The sequence below is a fragment of the Hesperophylax consimilis genome, chromosome 3 (genome assembly GCF_061612785.1).
Source record: "Hesperophylax consimilis isolate HC1 chromosome 3, BYU_Hcon_1.0, whole genome shotgun sequence".
Classification (NCBI taxonomy): Eukaryota; Metazoa; Arthropoda; class Insecta; order Trichoptera; family Limnephilidae; genus Hesperophylax; species Hesperophylax consimilis.
Genome location: NC_142838.1, coordinates 35,256,430 through 35,277,567, shown reverse-complemented (window position 1 = coordinate 35,277,567; position 21,138 = coordinate 35,256,430). Strand labels below are relative to the sequence as shown.

At 37.2% G+C, this 21,138-nt stretch overlaps 1 protein-coding gene across 2 annotated transcripts in view; it reads right to left on the bottom strand.

Annotated features, from left to right (window-relative positions):
* Positions 1-21,138, bottom strand: part of Klp31E (kinesin-like protein 31E) — a 173,473-nt gene that overhangs the window by 22,800 nt on the left and 129,535 nt on the right. For both annotated transcript variants that reach the window (XM_089650551.1, XM_089650557.1), the window contains exons 5-13: positions 20,421-20,639; positions 18,455-18,566; positions 17,542-17,700; positions 17,248-17,450; positions 5,230-5,839; positions 4,412-4,606; positions 2,200-2,402; positions 1,412-1,652; positions 250-557 (exon numbers count right to left, since the gene is read on the bottom strand). In XM_089650551.1, coding sequence (XP_089506677.1) covers positions 250-557; positions 1,412-1,652; positions 2,200-2,402; positions 4,412-4,606; positions 5,230-5,839; positions 17,248-17,450; positions 17,542-17,700; positions 18,455-18,566; positions 20,421-20,639 — 2,250 coding nt within the window. The remainder of the gene's footprint in view (positions 1-249; positions 558-1,411; positions 1,653-2,199; positions 2,403-4,411; positions 4,607-5,229; positions 5,840-17,247; positions 17,451-17,541; positions 17,701-18,454; positions 18,567-20,420; positions 20,640-21,138) is intronic.

Sequence of the window (21,138 nt, the reverse complement as noted above, 5' to 3'; positions counted from 1 at the left end):
TTGACAGCTAATTTTTATGGAGGGAAAACATTGAGGTTAAGAAAAAATTTAAGGTTGGGGGTTAGAGAAGTGTGTTGTGAAAATATTGAAATAGTTTCATTTTTAAATAATAAACAGGAGAGGAAGAGAACAACACATTGTAAAAGAAAAGTGAACTGTAAATATGCAAATATTTTTGGGGTTGTATTTTCAATATGGATCGCAAGTGAACTTACAAATTACAATCAATAAATATTTGAATGAATTTACCTTTGTTTCTTCCATTTGCATGATTTGATGCTGCGTTTCCGCTATACTATCCTGGAGATACTCGATGTTAGACTTAACAGTGTCCAGTTCATTATCAATGTCAATGGTATCGAATCGGTTCATCACCGCCTGGTTCCTCCGCTGCTTCAGCCTCTCCATTTCCTTGCCCAGGAACTCCCTCTCCACTAGGTGGCGCTCCATGTCTCGCTCCAGATCCCCAACGGCCTGCTTGTTCAGGGCCACCTTGCTGATGTTCTTCTCAATATTCTGCCATTTGCTCTTTGCGGATTTTGGTGAAAATGCTTTCTCTGGAATGACAAAAATCGTATTGGGGGTTAGAAACTCATTCTCTACTACTCCTAATGAAAAATAACACAAAGATGTCTGTTTCTTGAATAATTTCTACAGGTGCAAAGCATCAACAGATTGGGAGGGCAATTATAGGCCGATAGCTCAGATGATAGGATGCTAAGCTACCAGTCGGACGGATCAAATTTGATACTCTCAGCTGGTACAGACTTACTTCCTTTACAGAATAATTTATGCTTGGTGTGATGTATGGTAGTAAAGTTGAGTATTTAAGCGATAGATGGCGCTAGTCATAAAGCTTACTCCAGAGTCCGACAGATGTCGCTAGAGTGTAACAATTACTTGTGAGATGAGATTGACAGGGAACAAGCTTCTCGAACCTGAGAATTACCAACCCTCGGGTAATGAACAGTGTAGCTAAATCCAGACCTATTATTTGTAACGTAAATAAACACAATTATAAGTAGAACCTTTTACTTTTTAACAAAGAGTTCCCAACACTTAAATCTACAAAGTAAGGCAGATATAACACTTAGTGAAAAGGTCTGTAAGTAAATAGGCCAAGCCAAAAGAATATAGCGCGCTTATAGCATGGTCTGTCACTGACATAATTATTTTTGTGCCCTATTTTTGTCATAGCTGTAATTTTTGGATTATCCTGTATTGTAACATTTCTCCTTGTATTAATATTGTGTAATATGTAATGTGTTGTAATTGGACATGGTCCGTTAGTAAATAAATAAGCTAAATCTCATGGCTTAAATTGAAGCACTTTGAAAATTAACTGCCAAAGCAGAAAAAACATTTGCGAGGAGTTGTTTTTACTAAAATGTTAATAAAAGCGCTAGATTACCTGGTCGCCTTCCGGCCACCTTGTTGCTCATAGTCTGCCTGTTTCCCTTCCTCAGGGCAGTCACCTCCTCCTGCTTTCTCTTCAGCACCTGCTCCTTAAGGCGCTTCTCGGCCTCCAATGACTTGATGGTGTTGGCGTCCTTGCGTGTCACCTTGCGCAACTGTGCAATTTCGCGGTTGCGGATGCTCTCTGCCTGCTTGTGGCGTGCCGATTCTTCCTTCATCTTGTTGAGCAACTTAACCTGGAGGAATGATTAGTTTCAGATAAGATGGATTGTGACTAGTTCTGGTGGGATATTAAAATATGTTTTACCTACCTACCTATCTTAATCTTGAAAGTGACAGTAGCTTTCTTTTAAAGTCTATAAAACATGATTACACAGCAGGACGGAAAGGACTGAGGACTGAAGAAAAATGGTTAGGGATTTTGAGCACATACAGAATATTTTGTGGAAGAGGTCAAATGACATGATAATGATTTTAGCTATTTAAAGATGTAGAAATTGCGACAGTTGTTCCCAAACTTTCATAGTTTGGAGATGTACAGTTGCATAGTAATCTTTAACTAGGTTCAATTTTGTACAAAAGTGTGTAAACCTAGTGATAACAGTTGAAGTTTTTTAATGCAATGTGGAATAAATTCACTTTGCTATGTAAATCTGAATCTCACAATTATTACAAAATAGGCAAATCGTTGATTCTCTTTCTCAAGAACAATAAATGTATGAGAAAAGGGGGTTACAACTGAGCTCTCAGTGGCAGAACATTTAAAATTTTTCATAATTGTACCTTATTCCTCTTCATATCGGCAAGCTCGTTCTTCATGGAGCGTATCTGATTGTCGCAGGAGGCTTGTGCGCGTAGCAGCTTGGCGTGCTCCTTTTGCGCCGCTTGCAGCCGCTTCATCTCGCGCTGCATATCGCCCAGCTTCCTCTCATACTCGTCCTTCACGCGCTTCACCTTCTCCGAGGGCTGGGCCGTTTGGGTGTTGCCTACAAATCCACAACCAACATTGTAAATGAGTACTGGAGAATCTCACTAATCTGGCAATTCATAAGTCTGGCACACTCTGAAACTAGTTTTACAGTACAATATTTTAACATTTAAGGTTATTTAAAGAGTCATTAAATAAATGTACTGTTTTAATTAAGATATTTCCTTAAATAGCACCATCCCTCTTGTAAAGCTGTGCTAGAACATCTGTTCTGCCGTGTGGTAACTTGAACAAGTCGTGGCGACGACTACGGCTGAAGCTTTCAGGTCGCTGGAGCTACCCGGATACAGTGAGACTACATCATCCTCAATTTGGGGAATGTTGTAAAATTGAAGAAACTTAAGAGAAGAGGTGTGGAAGAGGAAGGTTGGCAAGTGTATAGATGTCCAGATTTGGTCACAAAACATAGCTAAAGTTATTTCTAGCAATGTTTTTAGAAAAGTTTCTTTCACCTAAGAATGAGATGCAATTTTAATAACGAGTATGTGTGAAAGAACCAATACTTTCACTGCCTATGCCCAAATTTGAACCTGCGAATTTTAGATTAAGCTTAGCAGGTTAAACAGCTTATTGCTTTGCCACAGAGGACGTCGAAACATTTTCTGGTGGAGAAATCACAGATACAGGACGTTGAAGAAATATTTCCCAGGCATGCTTTTTAACCTTTTCTATGCGTCATAAATTTGTATCACTTCGTTCACACGCGGGGCTATTTATCATCAATCTAATTTATGACTTTAAACAATAATCACGCATGGATTTTAAAATTTGTTTTAAAAAATACGTCGCTTATGTCTTGAATTATCTTTTCAAGTATAAATAAACAATCCGAACATCAATGGGACTTGATAAAAATTCGAAGTATATATTCATAATGTAACTGATATGGTATACCCGGGCCGCCATGATAATATTTCAAGGATAACGATACACATGCATAAACAAACCGGAGTAGAGCTCTTCAACTGTGGTGCGATGTAAGTGGTTGATTTATGGGTGCGATGTCGCGTTTGACTGGATACATGAAATATTGACACACTTAAAAAGGTTCATATAATAAAAAATAACTACACTTAAATTTACAAAAATAATGAAATAATTTTTCTGTTATTATATCACCGTAAATATGTATCACTTAATATATTTTTTTATCGTGATAAATTTTGAAACAGTTCTCAACGCATAACGGCAGAATCATGTATTTCAGCAGCTTCGCAATTATTATCGACGTCACTGTCACTTATTTCAAAATCGGAATCTATTTCTAAAGTAGCACCAAATATTTCTTCGTCATTAAGACCACGACCCGACATTTTGTATTTTGGCAATAAAAATACTTTCAAAAATTGATAAAAAGTCAAACTTGTACAACTTTACACTTGATTTTTCACTAAAAAAAAGTTTTAACCACGTATCTTTATTTGAAAATAATCTAACACTGACGAAATTTTATATTTCTTCAAAAGTTTGAATGAATGTATGTAACTGAACTTATTTTAAAATATGATAAATCAGATGAATGTACACTGTAATTAAAATAGTTCATATCCACGAAAAAGCAAACAATAATTCGATAAAACAATGTAATCTACACGACGAGCGTCTCTGTTTGAGATCCTTATAAAATGCGCCTGCGCAATAACGTGTGTAAAGACGCGGGAAGAATTCAAACTGATTCATTTTTCGCTCTGAGTTGGAAGATCCCTTCAAATCTTTGTATCCATGATTAGGATACGTATTATGGATAAATATCGTAAGATGTCAGTAGTGTAAAGATGTGAGATTTTTTAGGAGTATAAGTTTTACCGTGCTCAAGCATGTTTCATACCCATAACGCCGAAGAAACTTTGCGTCGCACAGATGTGCCACCCGCGTACAGGGCATGTACAGTGCGTCGCAGGCGTGCGTCTCCCGCAGGGATAGGGTTAATTAACCTATACAATAAATTATTTTGTTAAATGTGTGATAGCTTTGTACGATTAGTAAATATACTAAGAGATATCTCACCGTAGCTGGCCAAGACCTTGTCTCGCTCCTCCTGCGTGAGCTTGATCTGAGTGTGCAGTGCCATGAGCTTGTCCTCGTAGTGTCTCCGCATAGAGTGCAGTCTTCGCTGTGACAGCTCCAGCTCCTCAATCAGTCGCTGCTTGGTGTCGATGTCGCCGCTGAGGGAGGCCAGTTCCACTCCCAGAAGGGCTACCACTGGAGATCAAAAAAAAAGATTTATTATGAATTGGAAAGAAGTACATATTGACTTTCGACACTGCTGAAAACGGTAACTAGTAATTATCACATTTTTGCAAAGGATTGGTCATTTTGATAATAAAAATAAAAATGTAATATTCGGTGTAATCCCTTTACAACCGCGATGATACGAGAGTGAATTTGTCTTTGAAAAAATCCTGAGAGAAAATTAATGTTTTTGAAAATGGAACCGATGTCTATCGAATGTGCGGGAGCTGCTTATATATGGTACCTCCACACGCACGTGTTTCAACAAGTAAGTCTCGCCCAGCCCTTGGGGATCATAACTAAGAGCATTACTGGTGTGGCCCATTACAATTCGGAATTTTTATGCCGGTTACAAAGGGTTATATGTATTAACCGCTGAGGTGCCAAGATATTCACGATAAAATGCATTGAGCGTTAAAGATTTTTATACGTTTGGTTTTGAATTCGCCCACGCACATTAAAAAAATCATTACTTAGTTTTGATAAAACATTTTAAACAGAATAATACACTAAAAATTTCAATTTGAACATTTTAGCATAGAGCTGATTTTCTAACAACTGACTAATCTATTTCAATTAATTTGTCTTTTTACCTTTATTTTCTGAATCAGTATCGTCTTCAGAATCTGAATCATCTGACTCTCCGCTCTCACCCCCACTCATCCCTTCCGCCCCCTCCCTTTCCCCGATCTCTGTCCCGCTGGCTAGGGTGCTGTGGCTCATCTTCCTGTTGAACTCCATCTCCCCCATGGAACGTGCCAACAACTCCTTCTCTTTATATAACTCCCTCTTCGCATTATTCAGAACTGTGGACGAAGTATTCAAGAGAGACACGTCCGGGCTTAAAATCAAACTCTTACTCATATGACTGTGCCTAGCCGAAGCTATATTATTTTTCTTTAACAGATCATACATTGTATTAGCTTCTAGTAACTTTGCTCTGAGGTCTTCAATCTCCCTGTGGTATTTCTGAATCATTTCAGTAACTCCGCTTTCTGTGCCGTGTTCGCCCTCGGATTTGATCCAGGAAGATATGGCTCTCTCTGCAAGGAGCTCGCTGTTGTTTTGTGATAGTTGATCTATGGTTCCCTGCATGGCTTTAACACGTGTGCGTAGATTGTTGAGTTCACTGGAAAGAACGGTGTTTTCGTGGAACATGTCGTTGATGCCTTCCTCGCCATTTTCAGATATTACCCTTTTACCCTGTAAATTATAATGAAACAGTTTAATTTAATTATTATTATTTAATATTATAATTGTTAATTTTTTAAATATTTATGTTGAGGGATCAGTAGGATTTATAGGCCCTGTTAGGAGTTCTACCGAGCCGAACCCTCTGATATGAAAATATCTGGAATCGGTGAATTATTTTCCCATTTGATCTCTGGTGAGTTGACGTGTTGTTCTTGTATTGTTTTGTATTTATTTTGCTTATATAATGTGCTATGTATGGTTAAACCGGGAATCGAACCTGGTTATTAAATTGGCTAAGCTCAGATAAAATGGTAGAGAGATGAGGCTCGTGTACTATCAGGGGCGGGCAGCTTCTTTGGTCATCAGGCTCGTCCATCGGTTAGGAGGTCAAAGGGTAGGTTTATCACACAATAATTACACATGAGTAGTAAGGCACAAGGTATATTAATTGTCTCGAGAAATACAGGTTGACATAGATCTCCCTACTAACTCTCTCTACTAATTTGTGACGACCAGATAAAGCGTGGATTCTACATGAATTTACGAGAATTGAACACAAGAAAAGGGGGAAGGTTGAAAGCTTACGATTCGCCTTGAGATGTGGTACATCATGTTGACCCAGGTTTCCCGCGCTTAAAAGGCAGCGGTACTGATGGTGTGGTAATATGCACTCGGGATTTTACACGAGAACGGGACTCCATTGAGTTTAGTTCGAACCGAGATAATAAACATGACTGCTAGTTTGATGGCGAAATGTATCTAGTTAAACTGGAACGAGATCGCGTCCGTTATTGCGTAATCATGCAAGCCATGCCCGCGAGGGGTTTTCGCCATTGTGAGCGACCGTGTTGCTAAGACCAAGGTCGGATTTGCACTGCCGAAGCGCGCTTAGGGCCGCCCGTGTTGACCGCGAGCAGTGTGGGTGGTCCAAGTCGATCACGTATTTCGACCATCTGGTCGCGTGTGTCGCAACTAGTGAGGGGAAATTGGGGCTAGTGTGCATCCTTTTTATAGGGTAACTTGTATTACGTAACACATTCCCCCTCCGCCAGTAAAAGGCGACGTGGTAATGAAGCTTTAGGCACTAAAAATCCTCTTCATCTTGTCGTGAGGTGAGTAGAGAGAGAAAAAAACAGTGTTGATTTGCAAAAAAAACAAAGAGAAAAAAAAAATATGGTTATGCAATGGTGAAAAGACAAAATACAAGGTTATGCAGTGATGACAAGAACAACATACAAGGTTATGCAGAGATGACAAGAACAACATACAAGTTTATGCAGTGATGAAAAGACAACATACAAGGTTATGCAGAGATGACAAGAACAACATACAAGTTTATGCAGTGATGAAAAGACAACATACAAGGTTATGCAGTGATGACAAGAACAACATACAAGGTTATGCAGTGATGAAAAGACAACAACCTGACTCTAAAATTTCATTGGTCTGTAAGCTAAGTTTGAAGAGCGTAGTGTTTGTTGAGTACCAAGTAGACGTAATTTCACTGAAGTTATTTAAGTTACACTTTCACTGTAACTTGACCCATTTGAGATTGCACTCAAGTATCACTAGGGCCATAGAAATTGAACTGTGCTTCTTGGTTGTGGTTGAGAGATGGTGATGCTGAGGGCCAGAAGTGTCCGGGTTCTGATGTTGTACCAGCGTGAATTCCATTATGCTGATGTGGTGGGGCAGTGGTTGTCAAGGTGAAGTGAAGTTGGTAAAGACATGGAGTAATACCAGTAAGTTGATTGATGATCGATGCGTGTGATGGCTATTATGTTGAGTTTGCGCATCGGCAAGTGGTTGATTTGTACAATGGCCCGTAGTTGATTGTACGACGGCAAGTAGTTGATCTGTACAAATGGCAAGTGGTTGATTGCACAATGGCAAGTAGTTGATTGCACAATGGCAAGTGGTTGATTGCACAACGGCAAATAGTTGATTGCACAACGGCAAGTGGTTGTTGCTCAAACGGCAAATAGTTGATTGCACAACGGCAGGTGGTTGATTGCACAATGGCAAGTAGTTGATTGCACAATGGCAAGTGGTTGATTTGTACAAACGGCAGGTGGTTGATTGCACAATGGCAAGTAGTTGATTTGCAGGAACATAGCTAACCTTGAGCTGGCATGCTCTGAGGTTGGTTCTTTTGAATGTGGTTTGAATGATGAGACAACTTGATTTGCTACTGCACGCACGACTCACACCTAATTTGGGTGCGGTCGGGTGTTTTTGGTACGCAGAGATTGGAGAGAAGTGAGTGATGGAAGTGAAGGCGGCAAAGAAGTGAAGCTCAGCTTGCAGGTGATGAGGAGGGCTGCTGGTCTTCTTTTTAATCCGGGGACAGGTTATTATTATAGTCAAAATTCTTGAAGTTTACCTGCCTGGTAGACCAATGATGAAAAAACGTTTGGAGAGAAACAAATTGTGTTCAAGAGAAAAGACAAAAAGACAAAAAACGTTGTTGGTTAGAGAGGAGAGAGTAGAGAGAGATCTATTATGCTGACTATACCATGAGTATCCCGAGATTGGGGAGACAAAAAAACTATCACGACTGGCGTGAGGTTACCTATTTGATTTACAAGGTACAGGTAGGTGGTTGTGCCGTAGTAACACCAAGTTTCTGAAAGAAGTTGGCCTTCCATGGCCGGTGTTAGCGCTTGAGCGATAACAACTTACGACTTTCAAAATTACAAGAAATGTGTTGATTACCTAGGAATGGGGTGAAGAGGAAGTTTTTGAAGCAGACTTCATGGATAAAGATTGTCTTAAAGACAGACGATACGCTATGTGCGTAGGGTACACCTTCCAGATTCATGAAATTAACCTCAAGAATAATGAGGGATGAGGAAAAAATGGCGTTGAGCGAGAAGGTCTGCTGGTGATGGAGCTGATTCTCCGTTCGATCTTTTTCAGAGAACGAAATGTGGTCAACCAGCAGATTTCTTAGCTCTTTACAAATATACATGAGTTTGATGGAAGGGTGAAGGATGGAGGGTTTGAGCAGCGAAAATTGATAGTGACTGAGCTAATTCTCAATTCGATCTCCATGTGAGGACGAAATATATCAACCAGCAAATTTCCTAACTCTTTACACATATACATGAATTTGATGAAAAGGTGAAGGAGAATACACAGTAATAACAATCTAATCTTTCACGTGTATTTGGTGAAAGATTAGGGGTCGTTTTTAATCTTCTACAGTTTGTGAGAACATGACAGACCCTTGCTCAAGCTTCACAAACCTGGGAGTTTTTCTTATTCGTCTCCCAGACAACGAGTTAGGTGGTTTTGTGTCACTGTCTCAATTAACTCCCACGACACGATACCTCATAAACAAAAGTGAAGCTGATGGCTAGTCCATGGTCAATGGATAGTGGATGGTTCTTGGGTCCGCTTGACAAGAAGTCCACAGGTATCAGTTAGCGTAAAAAATTTGCTGAATGCACAGCTTCATGTTTGTTTGAAGAGAACAAAAAATTTCACTACAGTGAAGGACATTTCCCTCAGTGTCATGAGTTATACAAAAGGGTCCCAATTAAGGGCGACAAGTCAGGGTAAAATGATCTACGTCTGGTAGAACAAGTACATAGTGTCAACTTATTTAAAGAAAACAACAACAAGATATTGTATCGTTCGCACGAATCATGGTAAATATTATAACGTTTCCACGTCTCATGTAGAAATTGAACGAATTACGAAAGAACCCTAGTATTGAAAGGACGGTACAACATAGATATTTATAACCATTTATGGAACAAATTATCTCTTTGGCCACAGTATATGTAAGCCAGTAAAAAAGTAATTATAACGAACTTCTCGTATCACGGTAGATATTATAACATTCTCATGTATAGCGTTAGATTTTATAACGATCCCTCGTCTCATGGTGGATATTGTAACATTCTCATGTATCATGAAAATAACATATCAACGTTCAATAATAAAAAAGTACCATTTCAATACCGGAAAAAAGATACATACACAATGTCAAAAACAATCAAGTAGTGGCTATTGGTATTATCAAAAAGACGATGGCATAACCTTTGGTTGGGTTTATGCGTTTAGTTGGCAATAATACGAGACATATGCCTAAAGATGTCTTACGCGAGACACACAGTATAGCAGAAGAGACCTATTTGGTTTTACTAACTCTTTGCTTACAAAATGTTGAGATGGCATAACCTTTGGTTGGGTTTATGCTTTAAGTTGGCAATAATACAAAACATATGCCTATAAGGATGTCTTAGACAAGACATACATATAGCAAAAGAGACCTACTCGGTTTTACTCACTCTTTGCTTACAAAAAGGTTTGTAGTGGTTTATTTAAGACCTTTTAGGGTTTTACTTACTTAAAATGACCAAACACAAAACGGGGAACACACTTGGTGTTGCCAAAATTGCCACAAACACGAATGTTGTGAACTTTATGTTACAAGTAGATACAAGAGGCACCTAGAGACACAGGATGACTTAATATAAGTGACCTGGCTCGGTGTATTTGACAAGGCAAATTAATGTCATTTAAGTCAAAATATAGTACATAATATAACAAATTGGGGTCAGAAAGTTGAGATCTTAAGACTTTACATACTCAATGTGACCGAAAGGTGTTATTGTTATTGATGAGGAGGACAAAACGGCGTTTGTTCTCCTTTACAACAACCTTTTTCAGAATTGACGTGTCAATATCAAATTCTGAAAAAACAACAAATTAGAGCAAATGGGAATATTGAGCGCCATTCAATTTTTTAGACAAAACTGAAAAAACTTTAAAAAAGGTAATTGTAACTTTTATTGTTACACCTTTGTAAACATGAATCAAATGACGATACCAAACTGGAATTTACACACGCATTATGATTACAAGTTACAGGGGTAGAAAATTCACCTCAATTGGGTGTATGTTGCAAAGGGTCATTGTTATAAGTACGATGGAACCCATTGGAACAAATGTGACGAACAAATGTGAAAGAACAATGTGAAAAACAATGTGAATAACAGAGAACATGAGAGAGTTAAAAAAACATTTACATACAATGTTGTACGTGACTTTTGTGGTAGTTATGACAAAAAATAGTTATGTATTTAGTGTCGTAAGTGTCAGAATGGTGACGACTGACAACTGATGTCCAGGGTCATGACTCCGGGAGCATCAATCGTTTTGGAGGTGGAAAAAGTCTCTTGACTGGAATGATCAGTTCCAGAGAAGAATATGTACAAAATATGAGTACAATTTATATACATTACACGGTGAGGTGTGACAAAGAAACAAAAATAACAAAAGGTTTATACAAAAGAGCATAGTAGTACATGTATGGGTGAGAAATGATTAAAAGCCACAGTTGACACTTCTGTGTTTTTAGAAAAAATGAGAAGGTTACCTTGCAGAGGTCGAAATGCGAGTTTTTATATGAAACTTACGCGATAGGACATGCTGTTTGTCTGCACGAGGGCCAAATCTCGTGGGACAAAGGTAGAGCCAAAAGTTTGTTAGTTATGAGTGTAGTGTCCTAGTGAAGGTGGTGTCCATTGTGTCCACACTTCCTAGTTTGACAATATCTTTCACGTGGTAGTTACCGATGTGTTTACCAGAGGCGTCCGATAGGGTATACACTACATCTGAGATTTTTCTCAGTACTTTTGCTTTAACAAAGCGAGGAGCTAGTTTTGCAGAGAAGTACAAAGCACCTTGCGAAAGTGTGTTGTTGCGTCTCCAAACTGTGTCGTTTTCCTTAAAGGTGACATGTTTCCTGCGTAGATTGTATCTGTTTGTGTCAGAGATTATAATGCCGGGTTGAAATTGCAGCCCTTTTATGTATTTCCTGTTATGAAATGCTGCGTACTTAATCAGGACGTTTTTGGTTTTGTTGAAAGGAGAAATATTCCTGTCTTTTAATTCCTTTTCTAAACTTTGAGTACTTTGAGAGCAGATGTTGGCTATTATGCCTAAGGTGTTGTTTTGAGGATTCATTTTGTGGAAGTTTTAAACTTTGTGAGAAGAAAAAGAATTATCTGAGTGTGTGGCTGGTTGTTTTTCAAAAAAAAATACCAGGGGTTTGCTTGTGATGGTTGGTGAAGAATTTTGTGAAATTTTTCAAAGTCCTAGTATGGAAAAAAAATGGCCAGCGGTTTCCTTGTGTTTTTGATGGAAAAATCCCTGAGATAGTGCGCTTTTGAAAAATTTCCAAAAAATTTTCAAAGTTTCAATTATGGAAAAAAAATGGCCAGCGGTTTCCTTGTGTTTTTGATGGAAAAATCCCTGAGATTGTGCGTTTTTGAAAATTTCCGAAAAAGTTTCAATTATGGAAAAAAAAAATGGCCAGCGGTTTCCTTGTGTTTTTGATGGAAAAAATTCCTGAGATAGTGCGCTTTTGTCCTAGATGAGTGAAGAAAATTTTTGAAAAAAATTTCCAAGTCTTTGATTTGTGAAAACAAAAACGGCCAGGGGTTTCCTTGCAATTTTAGTGGAAAAGTCCCTGAGATTGTGTGTTTTGAAAAAAATTTCCGAAAAAATTTCAAAGTCCTAGATGAGTGAAGAAAATTTTTGAAAAAAAATTTCCAAGTCTTTGATTTGAGAAAAAAACGGCCAGGGGTCTCCTTGCAATTTTAGTGGAAAAGTCCCTGAGATTGTGCGTTTTGAAAAAAATTTCCGAAAAAGTTCAAAGTCCTAGATGAGTGAAGAAAATTTTTGAAAAAAATTTCTTCCGAAAAAAAAAATTTCAAAGTGCAGATTTCGAGAGAGTATTGTTTGTTTCTTTCAACAATTAATTGGAGGGTTGTTTGTGATTCGAGACAAATTGTCTGAATTTAAGCAGAACCAGTGTTTGGTTATTTACTCGTAAAGATTCCCTTTCCCTTGGACAATCGACAGGCCATTGCGGAGAAGCGCCGAGGGTCCGGGTTTACGTCAATCGCGAATCTCAATTATATGTAAAGGGTAAGTCGGCTTTCAAGACTTTTCTTTCAAAAAGGATACTCTACCCACCTTTATTACATATAAAGCGGAATTATCAAATGACAGAAGGGCGTTAGTTTTCCTTGTCTATGTATTTTGCAGAACGATGCTGGCTTATGGCTCCACTAACAAGGAATTTATTTTGTATCATGTACAAGATTTGAAACTGTTGAATTGTAGATTATTGTAGTTCATTCTCTCTAATAGTTGCACTTGGAAAGTAAACCATTGTGGTTTTGGATCACTATGTGATGTTTGAGATGTCCGAAAAGAAGTAAATGTTGGTTGCGCACCTTGTGATGGAATACCGGTACTTAAAATTTTGTCGAGTGACGATTCGTAAAACTTGTAATTTGACACCGAATGGTTTTAATGTGACACGGTTGTTTTAAATTTGACGCGATGGTTTGTAGAATAGCTAAGATTTATTGGAAGAAAACATTGTTATTCAAAGGTTAATACAAAACAAGGCATGAAAACAGAGTGAAGGAGTACAAGATTATTTCCAATTTGACCTCCCGATGGACGATTAATTACCAAAAAAAAAACCACGTTTTTGCGCCAGTGCTAAGTATTGGTTAAACCGGGAATCGAACCTGGTTATTAAATTGGCTAAGCTCAGATAAAATGGTAGAGAGATGAGGCTCGTGTACTATCAGGGGCGGGCAGCTTCTTTGGTCATCAGGCTCGTCCATCGGTTAGGAGGTCAAAGGGTAGGTTTATCACACAATAATTACACATGAGTAGTAAGGCACAAGGTATATTAATTGTCTCGAGAAATACAGGTTGACATAGATCTCCCTACTAACTCTCTCTACTAATTTGTGACGACCAGATAAAGCGTGGATTCTACATGAATTTACGAGAATTGAACACAAGAAAAGGGGGAAGGTTGAAAGCTTACGATTCGCCTTGAGATGTGGTACATCATGTTGACCCAGGTTTCCCGCGCTTAAAAGGCAGCGGTACTGATGGTGTGGTAATATGCACTCGGGATTTTACACGAGAACGGGACTCCATTGAGTTTAGTTCGAACCGAGATAATAAACATGACTGCTAGTTTGATGGCGAAATGTATCTAGTTAAACTGGAACGAGATCGCGTCCGTTATTGCGTAATCATGCAAGCCATGCCCGCGAGGGGTTTTCGCCATTGTGAGCGACCGTGTTGCTAAGACCAAGGTCGGATTTGCACTGCCGAAGCGCGCTTAGGGCCGCCCGTGTTGACCGCGAGCAGTGTGGGTGGTCCAAGTCGATCACGTATTTCGACCATCTGGTCGCGTGTGTCGCAACTAGTGAGGGGAAATTGGGGCTAGTGTGCATCCTTTTTATAGGGTAACTTGTATTACGTAACAAATGCACTTGCATAATGTTGATTGACTAGATAATCATTTGTGGAAAAGTGTGTGGAAGGGTTTAGTTTTTCCTATGGGGAAGATTTAACCCGGACATAAAATCGGAAAAATTGAAAATAAAGAAACAAACTTTCATCTTCTAAACCTAGAAATGGACCAACTTCTCAGTTCAAAGGAATATTCTGAATCCCGGTCAGTAAGCCATTTTGTTTCTAGGTTCATATATGCAGGGCTTTTTTTTAAAAAAAAAAGGTGCCGGAACTCACTTCATGTCAATCTTTTTACTAAATAAAATTATATTCAAATGTCACTTAAATGAAATTTAAAGGAGCTATGCCACGAAGCGAACAAAAAAAGGTTGATTTTTACGATATTTATTTTTTTATTTTAGTGAAGACTAAGCTACAGAAACAATAAAATACATACATTATATTTGAAATATATTTTACAAATAATACTAAATTTAAAATATAATTGTAAATACATATGTAATGTATTTATTTATGAACTTGAATAAAAGTTTAGAGTGATTTCCAAAGTTTTTTCCAATTCTCGTCTGATACATCATCTCGATTCCTTTTCTTAGTGTTAGAGTCTAAGGCCGAATGTCTTCCTTTAAGTAACCACCTATCAACATATTTTGAAGGATCGAAAAGTGTCAAGGGTGGTCCCACGAGTTTGATGAACAAGAGTGCCGAAACTGTTTTAGTGTTTAACGAAGCTCTTGTTGGGGTAATAATAAGATTCATTTGCGAAAACCCCCGTTCACATTCACTTGAAGAAATGGGAATAGAATTCAGAGCATATACCAAACGCAAGAGTTTTTCAGAATATGTCTTTTCGAGAATGTATTCGCGAAATCCACGAATCATTTCTCGTTCATCTAGTTGTAGCCTGATCGAAATGTTTCTAATTTCCATCTCTCCAAATGTCAACCGATTATCAATGTCTTCAGGCCAATATTTTTGGTCAAGTACGCGAGCCCAAAGTGCAAACTCGACATCTTTATTATCTAGCAGCCTTTTTTCAATCGACGTTTTCAACGTGGAATAAAATATTTTCGGATCAATAGGAGGATCATTTTTAGAAACTTTTTCGTGAAGTAAAACTCCACGAAAATGCAGATTGCTTATAGCAGCTGCAGCACATTTATAATAGGGTCCAAAATTCTGTTTTCTTTCTTCAAAAACTTGAACGAGTTCATTTATTTTTCGATTTGCAATGTAAAGGTTCACATTGCGATTTTGTAGATCCAAACTAAGTTCCGACAATTCTTGGAGAGCGTCGCACATCAATGCTAGATCCAATAAAAATGCTGTTGATGTTATTTTGTTCTTTAAGCCACTGTAAGTACACTTGTCATTTTTATCTCTTGTAGGGTCATTCATCGCTTCTTCAAAATGACGCACAAGGGATTCATAATTATTCCACACAGCCGAAACTGAACGAAAACTAGATGCCACCCAACGGGTACTTAAAACTCTTCCGATTTTCAGTACCTCAACGCCTAGTGATTCTGCACATAAATGCAACTCTCTATTATTTTTCGGCGACGCATGGTATAAAACATAAAGTTTATCAATAAATGATTTGAATCTATTGATCCCTGAAATTTTCTTTACAACATCACTTACTGATAATTCTAACCTGTGATTAGCACAATGCCAAACTATAATTGAAGGAAATTTTTCTGTCAGCAATTTTTTCACTCCATTTTTAGAACCTAACATCACAGCAGCGCCGTCGCATGCAACCGAAACTAAATATTTTTTTAAATATTCTTCTGTCATCCCATATAAATCAAGAGATTGGAGTAATGATTCAAATATTCCTTTTGCCGTTACGTCTTTAAGTTCAATCAAATCCAAAAACAAATTAATTGGTGAATTCATTCCAACACTTTCGACACAGCATCGAACATACACAATGAGGGTGGTTTTTTGGCTTATGGTGGTAGACTCATCAATTATCAAAGAAATTATATTTTTCGACTGAACAATTTCTTTGAAAACATTTTTTCTCATTTCATCACATATATGATTTACAATGTTGATACATGCGTTAGTGGAATGGAGAATATGACCCATTTCGATCCCATTTAGTTCTTGGAGATTAATTTCACTTTCAAACATATTGAATGATTGATTTTCCTTAGCTACTTTATATGCAGTTCGAAAAATGTTTGCTGTTATTACTTTTTCGCGAGATAACGATTTTAAAAAAGTATTTTCAATCCGCTTATTTTTGGCTTCAGAAATGATTTTTAACGCTGCTTTGTGTGCAATAGATCCTCTGTGATCGAAAATTTTTTTTCGAAGTGACCCCAATTGTAGCTTCCTCTCTTTCCCAGAATACGTAATTTCATTATTGGCCCATTCTTTGGATATTTTCATTCCCATTGTCGTTTCAGTTCCAAGAGTTCCAACGTTTCTGCAAATTGTGCAGCCAAGTTTCATTTTGTGTACGTTCAACCATTCGTTTTTTGAGCAAAAATCGTTTTTTTGATCTAATGACCAGCAGTCTGGCCAATCGTTTTGAGTTCGACCTTGATCCCCGAGATCAGCTCGAGATGATTCAGGAACATCTACATGTACCGATATTTCCATATCTTCTGTCATCGTTTCTGTTACTGTTTTGAGCTTTTTATTTACGGAATCGGCGCCGCTGCCGGTGGTTGAGAAGTAACAGGAAATTTTTTTCATATTTAAACTTGGAGTTGCACTAAATAATATATAAAACAACACGTAATCGTAACACAAACTGACTAAACAAACGTAAATAAAAATATACGCAGATGCCGCCATGCGATAAACGTCAAACCATAAATAAATGCGTCAAACTGTCAAAATCATAATACGCAAAGACATACGTATGAAGCTAGTTACATACGCAGGTTTGCTATTTAAACTATACGGTTACTTCACTATTATCATTTTAACGAATTATTATTGTAATTACTTAAGCGCAAATATTTTTTCGTTTAATTAATTTTTAAATAAAACCGTGAAAAAAGGTGCCGGAACGCCGTTCCACCGCGTTAAATGGAAAAAAAAGCACTGCATATATGTATGGTGTTTTGCAGTGTATGAATATTTTTTACCTGTTTGAATTCCAAAAGCTCCAACTGCAGCTGTGCAATTTCTTGTCTAAGAAGTGATATTGTTCTTGAACTCTTGTCCTGGTTGACAACTATCTTATTCTTAATATTCCTCGCTCGGTTTGCGTATTTCAACGTGTTCAATGTTTCCATGAAGTCTCGATCACTGGGGGAAATGCAGGCTATCATCACAGTCTGACTGTTACCTGTCAAAGGATACATTAGTATCAGTATTATAGTATATAACCAGATCAAACATGCGAGCGGTGTGAACTCAAAGATTGAAAAGTGAATTACCTCCGAGAGAATCCTGAAGAAGCCTGGTGAGTTTCGAGTCCCTGTAAGGCACATGGGAAGCCCTTTTGGACTTGTCCCCCAGAGCCGATATCACATTTCCTAAAGCTAACAGGCCGCAATTAATTGAAATTCCCTCTTTGGCACGATCACCGGTAGCACCTAGCATAAATTAAATCAATTTATAAACACAATTAACACAAACAAATACTTAACATGAACACCAACTTTCAAATAAAAACATCAATAGAATATTATAAATAACTTAAAAGATTATTTATATAAAACTTAAGTAAAAAAAAAACAAATGCTCAGCTGGGGAGTAGTCAGAGGTCGGCAATATGTACAGCAAACAATGTGATAGTTATTGTAGGTATGGTAAGAAAACTAGATTTTGTAAGTAAGATTAAGGCGATGCCATACGTAGTAATGCAAAATCATGTGCTTTTGGTTTGAAAATTTGGTCGCCTAGAAACGTTTCAGATGCTTTAATTAAATACTGCGAGTAGAATACATCTTGGCCTTTGAAATATTCGAGTATTTTTTAGAGAAGTCTTTTTATAAGCCCAGAAAAAAATTATGTAAAGGCCTATGAAAACTGCTTTAATGTTCAAAATCTCCTACTTACGAACCCATTTTCGGTTATGATTTTATTGTATAATGTGGCAAATTAAGTTATTTATAAATGATCGAAAAAAAATTAAATATTTATGCGTGAACATCCACAAAATAAAATAAAAGGCACTTTTTGGCCATGTTTTTTTCTTGCATAAATCAAAACAGGCGGATGGTGTTAAGCGGGAATTTAAACCTTATCGCCATCTACGTAAGGGTTGTTATTGATAGCGGCTCAATTTAAAATATTACAATACGTAGTGCATCGCCTTAATGAAGTTAGTAACGAAATATAGTTTACCAGTTCTTTTTAGTCGTTCAGAGCCAGCTAAATCAACAAAATGGAACTTGGCTGTGAGGGTTTCAAACTCAGTTGTTGGGTCTACGTTACCGTCTCCATCACAATCTAAATCCTGAAATGAAACACATTTAAAATCATTAGAAAATAAATACCATCATTTGCTTTACTACAGTGAAATAGGCTTAATATCATAACATTTTTACAAAGCGATTACAATAATACTAATTGCAATAACAAAGGATCTCATTTCAGAAGTTATGTCGACAATGGACAGTGAATTATTTTATTTATCCAATAAAACAACGACTTTGTATTGTACACTTTACTGATTACATTGTGAGCACACAGCGAAAAGCCACCAAGTCAAAGAAAGCCCTTGTTTGTTGGTAGATTTAGATAGAGGATTTTTGCATAGACGTAGGCTCATAGTTTTGCAAGTTAAGATTTTTTATCTGAAGTGCATTTGGTTACATATTATAATTAAAACATAATATTTGTTGTCTACCAGATTAGCTCATACTTAAGTTCAGGAAAGTAATATTAACAATAAATATTTAGTTCATACATACTGATGTCCAACCAAAGTAAATAATTTTATAACTTTCATTCATTTTTTTTTTTTTTTTTTATTTTTTTTTTTATTTTTTTTTTTTTTTTATTTTTTTTTTTTTTTATATATACAATAATATTATTATTGGGTTTATAAAAACAGTTTATTTTTAAACAAGTTCTGCTGTGTAATTATTATTACGCGTGACAGCTGTTTCGCCCTCTGAAGGCATTATCAAACTGTGGGTAGCCCACTTACAGACGATACATTTATATTATTTCTAGGTAGGTATTTTTATTTCATTTACTGATTTCTTAATTGATTTCTAAGTAAAATATTAAAAATTATTAATGGTTATTACCCCAGCAAAGTTTCCCCAATTAGTGTAATGTTTAAATTTGACTGAATGTCTTTATGTTAGTTATTCCCAAACGATGACTCATAGGGTTATTTTAATAGCATAATTAAGTACTTCATAGTGCACTCATATTTGCATTAGGTTTGAAGATATCTAGTAGGGGTGAACGAATTATATTTGTTTGTTCATTAATTAGAATAGCTTTCGGATTATTAGAGTTTTTGTTAATTTCTAATTGCTCTAAAAGATTCAGTTTACGGCCTTTATTTAGTACGTGTAACGGAGTTGGTTTATTATTATCATTAAGTGAGTGATTTTCATCTAGGAGATGTTTGGCAAATTGAGATTGTATTTTATTATTATTTTTAAAAGATCTTATATGTTCTTTAAACCTAGTGTTAAAGGACCGGCCCGTTTGTCCAACATAAACAGCGTTGCATTAGAAATTAACAAAAACTCTAATAATCCGAAAGCTATTCTAATTAATGAACAAACAAATATAATTCGTTCACCCCTACTAGATATCTTCAAACCTAATGCAAATATGAGTGCACTATGAAGTACTTAATTATGCTATTAAAATAACCCTGTGAGTCATCGTTTGGGAATAACTAACATAAAGACATTCAGTCAAATTTAAACATTACACTAATTGGGGAAACTTTGCTGGGGTAATAACCATTAATAATTTTTAATATTTTACTTAGAAATCAATTAAGAAATCAGTAAATGAAATAAAAATACCTACCTAGAAATAATATAAATGTATCGTCTGTAAGTGGGCTACCCACAGTTTGATAATGCCTTCAGAGGGCGAAACAGCTGTTACGCGTAATAATAATTACACAGCAGAACTTGTTTAAAAATAAACTGTTTTTATAAACCCAATAATAATATTATTGTATATATAAAAAATAAAAAAATAAAATGGAGTTCTACAAATTAAACTTAATAACAATAAATAAACTTTCATTCACTTTAAAAAAACACTGTCCCAATCACAGTTGAAAGGTTGCATGAAGGGATATTTAACAAGAGTGTTATATCATTCAACATACCTCAACCCTCACAAGTCTCTGCTGTTTCACATGCAGCGTGAACACTGCGTGACTCCTACTGGAGTGCGTGTTCATGCCGGTGGCCGCCGTGGTCCTGGAGAGCGCTCCCAGCCTCAGGCATTGCATGGCCTCGGCAGCACTTCCCACCGGCTTCAGAGTCACCCCCGACACTCGGATGCTCCCATTGGCATCCTCGTGGATCTTCACCCGTCCGCCCGTCTGCAAAGTGTTTGATCTGGTTGCATTTTTTACCGCAAACTTAACACATTGGAAATGGTATCAGTGGCATTGAAATGACATGGGTGGTTAGGGTTAATTTATAGCTGTGGGTTAGTTAAGCGCTTGCATAACCAGATATCAAGAACCAAGTATTGGAGAACATATGAAGGGTTATGATGGAGTTGCATTATGGTCTCCATCTCTAGGGAATGTTTGTATTATAAACAAAAGATGCCACTAAAACTTTGTGAAGGAAACCGACTTTAGAAAGGCACATTCATTTTTAAAGCCAAAATTGTTTAGGTAAAGTTTTTTCATATGAAAGAGAAAGATGAATATTTGCGAGTTGTAGTGAGGTTTGCCTGGTCTTGGCAGCAGATGCCCACCAGCAGCGTGGCAGGCCGGAATGGGAGAGGCCGCTTGAGGGAGACTTTCACCACTCCAGGTGGACTCTCTTGACTGTTCGCCTTGTACCACAGTGGGAGGGATGAATTCATAC